Here is a 14,071-nt window from a genome sequence, read left to right on the forward strand (position 1 = left end):
GGGGGGGGGCGTGGACAATTTTTTTTTTTAAATAGGCAAATCGGTTAAGAACACATTCTTATTTACAATGACGGGGCAGATTTTTACCTTGTCAACTCACGGATTTAATCCAGCAATTTTTCAGTTACTGGCCCAACGCTCTAACCACTAGGCTACCTGCCGCCGACAAATCCTAACGTTAATCTATTTGTCACCTGTTGCGTGCGTAAAATAAACTATTTGAGACGCAGATTAAGTGTTTGAAAGGGATATGTCAACAGAACTAATTACACGCAGGGAGATGTTCAATAAAACGTTGAAATGACAAATACAAGTAACGAAACTAAATTGGAGAATGAAAAGATTGTCAACACAGTTTGTCTTCAGTTTCCTATGAAAACACGTAATCTTCTGTCCTGTAGCCTACTCACTGACGTTGCGGTCCACGAGTGGAGACGTGATGTGCAGTTGAACGATTCGTTCTCTTTGAACGACGTTTATTTTAGCCGTTCGCTCCTCCAGCTCAGCGGCTCCAGAGAAGTAAACCAACCTCCTATAGATCATGAGCATGGAAATACATGTTTAGAACGGATAATTGATCGCATGGTGCCAGAATGAGAAACGAAAACCTACAGCCTGTGCTCAGCGAACTCGAGAGCGAATCGTATTGCGTATCATCTTGCCTGGCTACCCAGACGCCATGCTCCCGCCAAATAATACGCCCGTTAGTTGTTCTTTTGGGGTAGATATTGGGGAATTATATATCCGGTCTAACGCTTATGGTCTTTTCTCAATACAAATGGCGAAAACCAAGTCCTGTTGTAGCGTACCTCTTTGTTCAAAAAAATAATAATAAGCTGTATCTAATGCCTCGTACTTTGAAGTCAAACAGGTTTGGTCTGGTCTTGGTGGGCTAGCTCGAATTGCGTTAACACTACCTCAAGAATATGAATGTCATATTGCCTTTTCATAGCCGATCATTCGGAGTTAGACAGAACAGCAGGTCCGGGACAAGGTAGCACGTCCAGTGAACAGCAGCATGACCAGGTGGACTGGGGACAGCAAGGAGTCATCAGGCCAGGTAGTCCTAGGGCACAGGTCCTCCGAGAGGAGAAAGAAAGAGCAAGCGAGAGAGAATTAGAGGGAGCATACTTAAATTCACACAGGACACCGGATGAGACAGGCTAATGTTGCTAGCTAGCTAGAAATTGTAGAAAGTCCTTTGGCTACAACTAGCTATATAGATAACTAGCTAGCCAGATGTTGAAGAAATCATGTAATTCAAGATGTTGAAGTCGTTTAATTCACCCTCACCACGCTGTAACTAACGTTACCCCATACTCCCAATGCCAACTAGCTTTCTCGCTAGCTAGATATATGGCGAGCGTCGTTGCTAGGATAAGTTAGCAAGCTTGATGCCTAACCTTGCTTGCCCTGGCATTGGCTACTCGCTAGGAGGCTAACCAAACACACACGACGACAGATTTGATAGGATGTAAATAGCTAGCTACACTATATATACAAATGTATGTGGACACCCCTTCAAATTTGTGGATTCAGCTATTTCAGTCACTCCCGTTGATGACAGGTGCATAAAATCGAGCACACAGCAATCTCCATAGACAGACACTGGCAGTAGAATGGCATTACTGAAGAGCTCAGTGACTGTCAACATGGCACCGTCATAGCACGTCACCTTTCCAACAAGTCAGTTCATCAAATGTTTGCCCTGCTAGAGCTGCCCTGGTCAACTGTAAGTGCTGTTATTGTGAAGTGGAAATATTTAGGAGCAACAACGGCGCAGCCGCAAATTGATAAGCCACACAAGCTCACAGAACGGGACCACCAAGTGCTGAAGCGTGTAAAAATCGTCCTCGGTTGCAACACTCAGTACCGAGTTCCAAACTACCTTCTGCTCAATAACTGTTCGACGGGAGCTTCATGAAATGGGTTTCCATGGCTGAGCAGCCACACACAAGCCTAAGGTCACCATGCTCAATGACAAACATCAGCTGGAGTTGTGTAAAGCTCGCCGCCATTGGACTCTGGAGCTGTGGAAATGCATTCTCTGGAGTGATGAATCACGCTTCACCATCTGGCAGTCCGATAGATGAATCTGGGTTTGCCAGGAAAATGCTACCTGTCCCAATGCATAGTGCCAACGGTAAAGTTTGGTGGAGGAGGAATAATGGTCTGGAGCTGTTTTTTATGTTTCAGGCCCCTTAGTTCTAGTAAAGGGAAATCTGAACGCTGCAACATACATACAATGACATTCTAGATGATTCTGTGCTTTTAATCATAGTTGGCAGAACAAGCAAGGAGGTGGGCAGAGCCAAGCATGAGCTAGCAAGGTCCTATTCGTGTGTTCTAAACATTTTATTTGCATATTTCTGTTAGGGAACGCCTACTCTTAGTTGCGCGTGTGCAATAACTCAATTCGCCCTTGCACTCCTCCTAAACAAGCCAATATTTCGAAACGTTGGCAAAGGGTAAAGTCTACAAAACACAGTCCACTCTGTTTGTTACATATTCTAGTTTTGGAAACAGAAAACTGTATGGAGATAAAATGTTTTATCAATGAGAAAATTAGCAGAACCTCTGCCAAAATCCATCTCATTCCATCAACTCCCACTGCCGGGCCGTTGGGTGTCCTCTCGTCAACATTTTCGGTAGTGAATGGAACGCCAACCACATGCCCCACCCCCGTGAGAGATAGGCCTTGTGGCTAATGACAATGCAGCTGAAGAATTTAGTGTAAGTCTTCAGGCTACTTATCACCCTCATGGCAGTCAAGCAATGCATTCCGCCAAGAGTCGTTCACAATCTAGTCCGGTTGCGGCCACAACTAGACCTCGTTTCAAATGTATCAATAAATAATCTTATTTGTATGCCTAGCAATCAACAAATGTACATTGTTAAAAGCACACGTTTACAAGTTTCAGTCACAAATTACAGCTTTTCAGTTCATAGTTCGCCGGTACAATTTTTGAGTTATAAAACAGTGTTACCATCGGCTGCCATTTTTTAAAATGTCTGCCAGGACCCCATGGGGCCAAATGGTGGCTCCATATCTATATATTTTCAGGGTATACTGTACTACATACATCTACCAATGTGCCAAATGTGCTTTTATCACATAGTGGACGATTGAGTAATTTCTTTGCTTAAGCGCCCCACTAGTATACAAAATATAATTTTATATTTTCATTCCTCCATATTAACAAAGAAATAATAGCATTCTTTATTATTTTTTGGTAACTAGTTGCTTGACAAAGTTTGAAAATGGGTCAAAGAAAGGGTTTAAAAATGATGACATTTTTGACAAACTGGGGTCAGAATTGAGCCCAGTTTATGCTTTTAAGCTTGGTGAATGTCTCAAGGGAATGTGATGACATTGTACTGACAGAAGAACAAAGATAAATTATGTTATAATTATTCACCCACTCACACAATGGGAAAATGGGAATGTCCTCTTAGGACAGAGAGGAAGACATTGCCAAATGTATTTCTCAGGTGAGAACAAGGCCAGGCTGAGAGACAGAGAGAAAGAAGCGTCAGGGCATTACATAGTATATTGTGCAGTGCAACACATGGTTTGGGAGAAGGCATTATACAACTTTTAAACTTTCCTTGTCATGCCCTTGTGCTTATCAGCTGTTGTTTTCACTGTCACCCATGAGGCTGACTTGGGAGTTTACAACTACTATTATTACACAAATAGTTGCCTGTGATAGACTGACGAAGCATGGAAATTGAAAGTGAAACAAAAAGCAACTTGTTTTGTCTTGAAAGTACCAATGACTCCTTTCCAAAATTTGCATGAAAAACACATTACCTCATAAAATTTCAAGCAGACAAATCAAGCCCTCTTTGAATAGTTTGAGCCAGTGTGTGGACATGAAGCTAGGTTTATGGCTAGGGTTGGGGTTGAACCAGGGTGTCAACATGAAGCTAGGGTTGAGGTTAGGGTTATGGCTAGGGTTGGGGTTGAGCCGGGGTTTGGACATGAAGCTAGGGTTGGGGTTGAGCCGGGATGTGGACATGAAGCTAGGGTTGGGGTTGAGCCGGGTTTGGACATGAAGCTAGGGTTGGGGTTGAGCCGGGATGTGGACATGAAGCTAGGGTTGGGGTTGAGCCGGGGTTTGGACATGAAGCTAGGGTTGGGGTTGAGCCGGGGTTTGGACATGAAGCTAGGGTTGGGGTTGAGCCGGGATGTGGACATGAAGCTAGGGTTGGGGTTGAGCCGGGGTTTGGACATGAAGCTAGGATTATGGCTAGGGTTGGGGTTGAACCAGGGTGTCGACATGAAGCTAGGGTTGAGGTTTGGGTTATGGCTAAGGTTGGGGTTGAGCCGGGATGTGGACATGAAGCTAGGGTTGGGGCTAGCATTACAGCTTTGGAGACATTGTAATGCCATTCTAGTGTTCTTTTCTCCTGTCACTTTCCTTTCTCCTGTCACTGTCTCTTTTTTTTCATTTGCTACATTTTTCTCACCACTTCCCTATCTATTTGTGTATGCACTTTCAAAGGATGAGCTCTAACAGTATGTATCATGTTAGATCCCATCCTTTGGGATTACCTACTCTCAAACAATTACATTGTTAGATCCCATTGGGTAACCTGGTTGAACTGTTGGGGTAAACTATTTGCGCCTTTGTGTTTTGCTTCTAAGTATCTGTCTTTGATTTTCTTTCTACCTTTCACACCCCCCACTTCGTCCTACACACAGGGGCGTAGGATGTAAGGTCATGACATCAAATGTCAACACCTCATCTGCCTAAACACCTTACGTCAATAGCAAACACCCACGTCTCCCACTCTAGACAACACTTGCGTACACAGACAGAAAGCCGTAATGTAGACCCCTAACACTACAGCTTGTCATAGTAAAAGAGAAATTGAAACACTGTATGGTAGACCAAATAAGAGCTGCTCATAGTCAGTCTGTGGGCTTAGGCAGTTTGGAGTAAAGTTTTTCACAGATAACAGAACCTTTTTATATAGTGGGTTTAGACATTTGCATCAGGGTCATACTGAGTCACTCCACATCTCTCACAATAGATTCCACCAGCTGTGCAACACAGCTATAGTAGTCACCGCGTGTTCTGATCTGTAGCCCTGGAGAACCTTGCTCTAGTGAGTCTACAGTAGAAGCTCCGCCTCTGCATCTGGGGTCGCCTCCTCGCCTCTTGGGCCACAGCAGACACATCATTTCCTGTTAGAAACACCACATCCTCCCACTCATGTGACTGTGACGTACAGCATTTCAGCAGGGTCTCATGGCCTTCAGAGCGGGGTCTGCTCTGGCCTGGTGTTAGCCTCCCTCAGACCATCAGCCCACAGGGAAAGTACAGCAGTGTTTGTACCAGTAAGTTCCACTCAAAGGCGGGTAGATTTAACATCAAAGCAGATTACTTCATCAGGGCTTTGAAGGCAAGGACAGTAAAATAAGACGTTACAGAACTTACTCCACACTTCCTTGCCAGAAATAACACCACATTATTGAAACACGGTGTATAGTGTAGGCCTATGTATATGGGCTCTTACTGCTGGTTAAATATAGTAAATGCAACTAATATGGATATTGGCTTCCATTTAGATATGTACAGCACTTACCGTCATGTAATACAGTTAAAAGTTGTCAAACCAACCTTTTTACTGGTTTCTGCAAAGAAACTCAAATCCACAACCGAACAGCACATCAATTGCAGGTTCACAATGTTTTAGTTTTTTTTAAAGAAATACAGACAAAATCTTTGTACATATATATTTTTTATTCTTATATATAATACATTTCTATGTACAATTTATTTCTGTTTTTGTAAAGAAATAAAACGAAAGACAAAGCTTTGATTGCAAACACTGTTTCATACTAAAGGGCCAGAGAGAGAGCAAGAGAGAGAATGAAAAAGTGCTCAAATAATGATTAGAGTGCTGCGACAGAAAGGTCTTATGCATCACACCATTTCTGTGTTGTCGATAGACTTGGGCCGGGATTCAATCCGATTGCAGGTTATAGGCATTGTGGATTTTAAAGGCAATGTTCCCACGTTTGCGGAGACTACATTCATGGTAAACATTGCATATGTCAGCTCAATCGGAAACTACCTTTACATTTCTATAGCAGAATCTGTAATCAGATCTGCTTAAGCCATCATCCTCATAGCGTTTGTTTTGGCAGTGTTGGAAGTGGAACTGACAAGTTAGACTTGTCAAATCCACAAGTGGCTCCTGGCATTATACCTAAATTGGACATTGCCATTGGCTGCACAGCTATCGCCGGTTAAAGATTGATCTTAGGCCTTAAACACAGCTTAACCAATTTGTTTCATAAGAAGGATTTTCAAATCAAGGGCTGGAATTTTATCAAAAATGATCTGGTGATATCACAGAAAAATACCTACACTGTACAGAACTGCACACCTCACTGTGAGAAGCATTGGTTATCACTCTGATCTCTGTTTCAGTCAACACTGATGACTGGAGGGGGACATCCATCCGCTTTTAAGAGACCCTGTTGACTTTAACTGATGATGATCAGATCTGTTTTAGGTAGTAGATCTGTGGTGGACGGCCACTGTTTGCAACTCTGTTTGCAGCTACACTACATGACCAAAAGTGTGGACACCTGCTCGTCGAACATCTCAATGCAAAATCATGGGCATTAATATTTAGTTGGTCCCCCTTTGCTGCTATAACAGCCTCCACTCTTCTAGGAAGGCTTTCCACTAGATGTTGGAACACTGCTGCGGGGACTGGCTTCCATTCAGCCACGAGCATTAGTGAGGTCGGGCACCGATGTTGGTCGATTAGGTCTGGCTCGCAGTCGGCGTTCCAATTCATCCCAGGTTTTCGATGGGGTTGAGGTCAGGGCTCTGTGCAGGCCAGTCAAGTTCTTCCACACCGATCTCAACAAACCATTTCTGTATGGACCTCGCTTTGACAACAGGGACATTGTCATGCTGAAACAGGAAAGGGCCTTCCCCAAACTGTTGCCACAAAGTTGGAAGCACAGAATTGTTTAGAATGCTGTAGCGTTAATGTAGCATTGTATGCTGTAGCGTTAAGATTTCCCTTCAATGGAACTAAGGGGCCTAGCCCGAACCATGAAAAACAGCCCCAGACCATTATTCCTCCACCATCAAACTTTACAGTTAGCACTATGCATTGGGGCAGGTAGCGTTTTCCTGGCATCCGCCAAACCCAGATTTGTCCATCAGACTGCCAGATGGTGAAGCGTGATTCATCACTCCAGAGAATGCATTTCCACTGCTCCAGAGTTCAATGGCGGCGAGCTTTACACCACTCCAGCCGACACTTGGCATTGCGTATGGTGATCTTAGGCTTGTGTGCGGCTGCTCGGCCATGGAAACCCATTTCATGAAGCTCCTGACGAGCAGTTATGGTGCTGATGTTGCTTCCAGAGGCAGTTAGGAACTATGTAGTGAGTGTTGCAACCGAGGACAGACGCACTGAATTGTTGGAAAGGTGGCATCCTATGACGGTGCCATGTTGAAAGTCACTGAGCTCTTCAGTAAGGCCATTCTACTGCCAACGTTTGTCTATAGAGATTGCAAGGCTGTGTGCTCGATTTTATACACCTGTCAGCAACGGGTGTGGCTGAAATAGCCGAATCCACACATTTGAAGGGGTGTCCACATACCTTTGCATATATAGTGTATGTAGAAACAGTAAAAAATCAAATGTGTTCACAACATGAGTCTGTTGTGGAGGTCAGGATTCAATTGACTGCAATAATAATGATGCATTGGACAAAGCACAGCTTGGACAGTGGTCATATCCTGGCCACTGAGTCACAGAGGGAAACGATGTCTGACTGAGTGTCTACGTGTGTCAGCTATAGAGCGAGACAAGGTACGACACTGACCGTCAATGCAACATCATGATCACATAAATAACATCAAACATTCTCCAGTGTATGGATTCTTCCTTTAGACCTTTGGCGAGAGGCCCAAGCCCCAAATTTCAAATATTGAACAAAATTAATATGTTTTTTCCTTTTAAAGCAGTTGAGATAGTCATGCAGATAAGCAGCCTATAGTTTAAACTAACTGGTTACAGTGCCTCCCTTAGTTGGACAAATACAAGGGCTGTCAAATAGGCCAAGGCTAGCTTTGACTAGTTAGAATATGTCACGGTCCCCCTGCAGACCGGATAAGATAGCAGGTCAGTCAGTTAGAGCAGGAGTTTTGGTATGATTGGCCAAATAGTAGAAGTTTGTGTAAAGGGCGACATTCTAGGAGGCTGACTCAGAGTCCAGAGCCTCCAGTGAGGCTTCCCTCTTCCAGAGCTCTGTCCGGGTGGGTCTGGGGGATTGAGATCCAGACCCAGTCAGTTGGCTTGGACGTCTGGTTCAACAAACAGCAGGTGCTTGTACTCCACATAGAGTAACTACATGCTCTCGGGACTGGACTGTCTGTGTGGCAGCTCACAAGGATCACCACATTGAACACCACTCACATCAATTTCACAAACTGTTCACGTCACGTCAATACAAAAGAGCTGGCTGGGGGTTCTGATCAGACACTGAGGCTCTGTGTGTTTTTGTGATAGCAGGACTCTCTTCAGTTCTGTTGTGCTCTTGTCTCCTGTCCTCCCCTGCTCCGACATCCGAGGGGCCGTTGTGACAGCATGGGGAGGGAGGGAGGGGACCAGCATCTACATTCTCAACTCAGGATTAGTCAGTAGCAAATGGGGTAAAGACGAGAAGGTGAGGTGGGACGGACGAGGGGTAGGACGGGGGGGGTGGCTTGTTTGTGCTCAGCAAGGTTTTACAAGGCACTGTCCTGTCTGTCACATGATGTCAACAAAGAACTCGCAGGGATTGCCCATAGCATGCTGGAAGGACTGGCGGCTAGCCGTGAGCTCAGGGGGGGACGGCTCCTAGCCCCCGTACCGGGGGAGCCCCGGGAGGGGTGCTGCTGCTGACGGAGGTCTTAGAGGCCAGCCGGGACAGGCAGTATGGGGGGGGCAGGCCGGGGGGGGCCGTAGGAGGAGGCGTGGCTTCGCTCGCTGTGGCCACACGAGCCGGGCCCAGGCTTGGTGAAAGGGGCGTGTTTGTAGATGAAGGATGTGTGGCTGTGGGTGTGGCTGTTCTGTGAATGACAGTGACTCCTGTGAGACTGAGCGTGGCTGAAACCAGAGCGGGCGTGGCTGTGACTTGAGTGGACGTGGCTGCTGTGATGACTGTGATGACTCTGCTGGCTGGCGGACCTATCGCCAGGGCGCCTTGCTCCTCGGATGCCCTTTGGCTCGGTTTCACTGCATGTGGACCTGTGACCCTTCACTTGTGGGGAGGCGTTTCGGCCAGGGCCCTTCCCTGTCCCTGCGCTGGGGTTTGATCCACTGCTTCTGCTTCCTAGGAGAGGAGAGAGGGACACACACGTCAGCTGGGCAGCCACACACCTGGTTAATTGGCTGCCATTGCTGTGATAATGATGGAGGTTGGACATTCATTATAATTCTCATCCACATGACAGAGCTAGGCCTAGATTCAATCAGTTGAAGCTTTAACCGGCGATAGCCAACAGCCGCATAGCTGATGTTTTGGCGGTGTCGTAATGTAGGTGTAACTGCGTTAGAGCTGTCAAATCAGTGAGAAGCTTCTCTTGTGATCATTTTCAGGCAGTCATACCCGTCCCACTCCCGTTAGAAGTTCAGAATGAGAAAGTATAGGCCATATAGTAATAATGACACTCAAATTGAAAATCATGAAATTAAATGATGACGATTTCTAACAGCCTAATCGAGGTGTAGATTACATCTCACATTCCAGTGTTCAAATTTGTAAACAAGGCTGCATGGGATTTTTGTTAATGTGACTCCGTGCAGCCAATGGCAATGTCCGCTTTAGGTACAATGCCGGGAGCTGCTGTGGATTTGACAGCTCCACCTCAAACACCGTCAAAACATCAGCTATGCAGATCTGATTGAATCAGGCCCTTCATTGCCAACAGTCACAGGCAAATGTAACGATACACCTGCATCAAAGACACATTTTAAAATGGGAACATACTGCATTGATAATATCAACACATGGTCCTTTTATGATTTGCTTTTAAAAAGAAAGAGCATTCCATTGCTGAATTGTACAGAGAAAGATCACATTGATCGTATTGATACAGGTGTAAACATTACATCATTATTATCACATTATCAAACATTTTCCCCTCCTTTCAATAAGCAATGAGCACAACAGTACTGGGTAAAGTGGTTCATGACTGCCCCCTATCAGTGAGAATGATAGTGCAAGATTTTGCCTGATTTGATCATCCTGAATCATGCACCTCTCAGTCTGAGATTATAGCAGCACAGGACCAAGAGAGGGAGAACAGACGGTCAGGAGAGTCACACAGACACAGCTGCAGGAGCAGAAACAGTATGGACACCAACACACTCAGAGGGAGAGGCACGGGAAAAGAAAAACCTTAAGCTGTGGGATGAGGAGAATGTGGTGTATATTTATATAGCAAGAGAAAGAGATATAGAGAGAGAAAGACAGAAAGAAATTGAGATGTAGAGAAGGGAGAGCGCAAAAGGCAAGAATTAAGGCAAGATAAAAAAAAATGTATAGCAATGGATTGAGAGAGATAGATAAAAAGGAGAAGGAGAGAGGTAGCAGAGAGTGGGTTAGCTGTTAGCTTACCGGTTCCCCAGAGTCCTGAGACTACCTGGTCCATCAGTCTACCGTTGCCCAGCAGAAACAAAGGGAACAACAGAGTTACACACACCTCCCAGCCCAGCCTAACCTGTCTAAACCCAGTCTACTGCTGTCACCTCCCAACCCAGCCTAACCTGTCTAACCTGTCTACTGCTGTCACCTCCCAGCCCAGCCTAACCTGTCTAACCCAGTCTACTTACTGTCACCTCCCAGCCCAGCCTAACCTGTCGAACCCAGTCTACTTACTGTCACCTCCTAGCCCAGCCTAACCTGTCTAACCTGTCTACTGCTGTCACCTCCCAACCCAGCCTAACCTGTCTAACCTGTCTACTGCTGTCACCTCCCAGCCCAGCCTAACCTGTCTAAACCCAGTCTACTGCTGTCACCTCCCAACCCAGCCTAACCTGTCTAACCTGTCTACTGCTGTCACCTCCCAGCCCAGCCTAACCTGTCTAAACCCAGTCTACTGCTGTCACCTCCCAACCCAGCCTAACCTGTCTAACCTGTCTACTGCTGTCACCTCCCAGCCCAGCCTAACCTGTCTAACCCAGTCTACTTACTGTCACCTCCCAGCCCAGCCTAACCTGTCTAACACAGTCTACTTACTGTCACCTCCCAGCCCAGCCTAACCTGTCTAACCCAGTCTACTGACTGTCACCTCCCAGCCCAGCCTAACCTGTCTAACCCAGTCTACTGACTGTCACCTCCCAGCCCAGCCTAACCTGTCTAACCCAGTCTACTTACTGTCACCTCCCAGCCCAGCCTAACCTGTCTAACCCAGTCTATTGCTGTCACCTCCCAGCCCAGCCTAACCTGTCTAACCCAGTCTATTTACTGTCACCTCCCAGCCTAGCCTAACCTGTCTAACACAGTCTACTTACTGTCACTTCCCAGCCCAGCCTAACCTGTCTAACACAGTCTACTTACTGTCACCTCCCAGCCCAGCCTAACCTGTCTACTTACTGTCACCTCCCAGCCCAGCCTAACCTGTCTACTTACTGTCACCTCCCAGCCTAACCTGTCTAACCCAGTCTACTTACTGTCAACCCAGCCCAGCCTAACCTGTCTAACCCAGTCTACTTACTGTCACCTCCCAGCCCAGCCTAACCTGTCTAACCCAGTCTACTTACTGTCACCTCCCAGCCCAGCCTAACCTGTCTACTTACTGTCACCTCCCAGCCCAGCCTAACCCAGTCTACTTACTGTCACCTCCCAGCCTAACCTAACCTGTCTAACCCAGTCTACTTACTGTCACCTCCCAGCCCAGCCTAACCTGTCTAACCCAGTCTACTTACTGTCACCACCCAGCCCAGCCTAACCTGTCTAACCCAGTCTACCTACCTCTAGTGAAGTCTATCCTCATTCTGTTCTGGTCCAACTGTGGCCTAACCTGTACAGCTCTCTCACCAAACGATGAGTTAGAAAATGTCCTCAGATACTGTACTACTCATGGAAAAGGTCAACACAACTAATGTCCTCTCTCTCTCTCACACACACACACACACACACACACACACACACACACACACACACACACACACACACACACACACACACACACACACACACACACACACACACACACACACACAATGAAAATCCACAAATGCCCACCTTGAATTGCCAAATAAAAAAAACTGCAAATGTCAATCAAAACAATTTATGGAAAAGATAAATACGAGATGTAAACAAGCCTCAGTCCTACAACTGTCCTACTGAGAGTTAATCCTGATCCCTCCTCTGTATCATTACTGTATCAAACCTCTCCGCCACTCAGAACACTCCAGGACAATAAGGATGGAATGCAATGGGAATAACAACGTCTGGGTGATTGATTTCTTGGTGATTTGAACAGAAGCTGGGAAATCAGACTGAAGAGCACTATGATGACACGTAAAACAGACGAGAAACTGTCCTCCATATTGACTAATTACCACACCAGCCTGATTCCACTCTCCCTCGGTGCGGTGCCATGTCGGCACAATTACAAACAGTGCAGCAGCAACAGAGCACTGTATTGTCTAATGTTGCTATCAAACATAGGCTCAGTCAATATTGATGGGAGGCTGGGACCTCAGTTGATATGTTCATGCTAGCAAAAATCAGCCATAGTTTACACAGCCAGTACTGAAGAGCTGTCCCCTGCATGAACCATGTTGAATCATGATCGACATTGACAATATAAGACCATTTTAGAACACACTCTATCAAATAAATATGTCTGTGTGCGTGTCAACTTCATTTCCCGGCAGGGCAAACAGGCTAAGGTTAACAGGCACATGCCTTATGGAATTTAAATACAATACTTCGTCAACAGTTGACATTAGCTGTCATGAATAGTAACAGCCATAATGTCATGTGACGATTCCTCTAAAATATCAATAAAAACAAATAAAGTTTTTATTGATAAGGATGCTAGTGTTAGTAGCCCTGCAGACTCACCCTCACTGTTGTGGCTGCCTGCACTCCCACTGTGGAAACTGTGGCAGGGGTCTGAGTAGCCTGGTGGGAAGCCCGGAGGGGCGGAGGGGAAGGGAGGGCAGGGGAACGGCTGGCCCCCCAGGGGCCATGGGTTGGTGGCAGGGGGAGGGAGGGGGGCCAGGGTGTCCTGCTCAGAGCCCCCACCACTGGAACCCTCATTCAGGTTGAGAGACGCCATGTCTGGTGAGAGAAAGAGAGAGAGCGCCAGACAGACAGACAGACAGACAGACAGACAGACAGACAGACAGACAGACAGACAGACAGAGTTAGTGACATCTATTGTGAGGTAGTCCATCTCACGACAGGTAAATAAAAACACTGCCATTGGAATCTACAGTATATTTAACACAGGTATAATACACCTGTAATAATAATATACAGTACATAATATATTCTTGCCAAAGTGGCTCAGTGTCAGTACTTTGGCAGAGGTCTCCAAAGGTGTAGTAGCACTGCTCTGAGAAGGTGATCTTGTTGACGGTGTGTCTCAGGTAGCCATGTTTCAGCAGACTGCTGGCATACTTCCTGGCATCTCTCCTGTCCTTGAAGCCCTCCACCCTGGAGTAGAGCCAGTCCACCACGTCAGCACCTGACAGCAACAACACACTGGTCAAGAAGACTGTAGTCTGAACTACAACAGCAAACACATGTGTCACGGATCCCTCCGGAACTTTCATTACGCACACCTGTCCGCTATTCCCACTGATTAGTACTTGTGCCCTTTCTTTCCCCCATTGGGCTGTCGATGATTGTTCCCATGTCCGTTGGTCGTGTGAGTACCTATGCATTGTCTCAACCTGTGCTGTGTGTTTTGTGCATTGTGTATTATGGGTCTCGTCCCGTGTCGTTCTACGAGGTTTACCCTCGCTATTTTGTTTGGGTACATCCCAGTGTTTTGTTTACGTGTTTGTTTTGGGTGTATTAAAAACC

At 46.1% G+C, this 14,071-nt stretch overlaps 1 protein-coding gene across 1 annotated transcript in view; it reads right to left on the reverse strand.

Annotated features, from left to right (window-relative positions):
- Positions 1 to 7,431: 7,431 nt before the first annotated feature.
- The window catches only part of dvl1a (dishevelled segment polarity protein 1a), a 53,904-nt gene continuing 47,264 nt past the window's right edge, over positions 7,432 to 14,071 (reverse strand). Inside the window, 5 exon segments of the mRNA XM_014136330.2 lie at positions 7,432 to 8,874; positions 8,876 to 8,983; positions 8,985 to 9,358; positions 13,103 to 13,321; positions 13,563 to 13,730. Of these exon segments, the coding sequence (XP_013991805.2) occupies positions 8,794 to 8,874; positions 8,876 to 8,983; positions 8,985 to 9,358; positions 13,103 to 13,321; positions 13,563 to 13,730 (950 nt within the window). The 3' untranslated portion in view covers positions 7,432 to 8,793.

This window comes from Salmo salar, chromosome ssa13, assembly GCF_905237065.1.
Source record: "Salmo salar chromosome ssa13, Ssal_v3.1, whole genome shotgun sequence".
Lineage (NCBI taxonomy): Eukaryota > Metazoa > Chordata > Actinopteri > Salmoniformes > Salmonidae > Salmo > Salmo salar.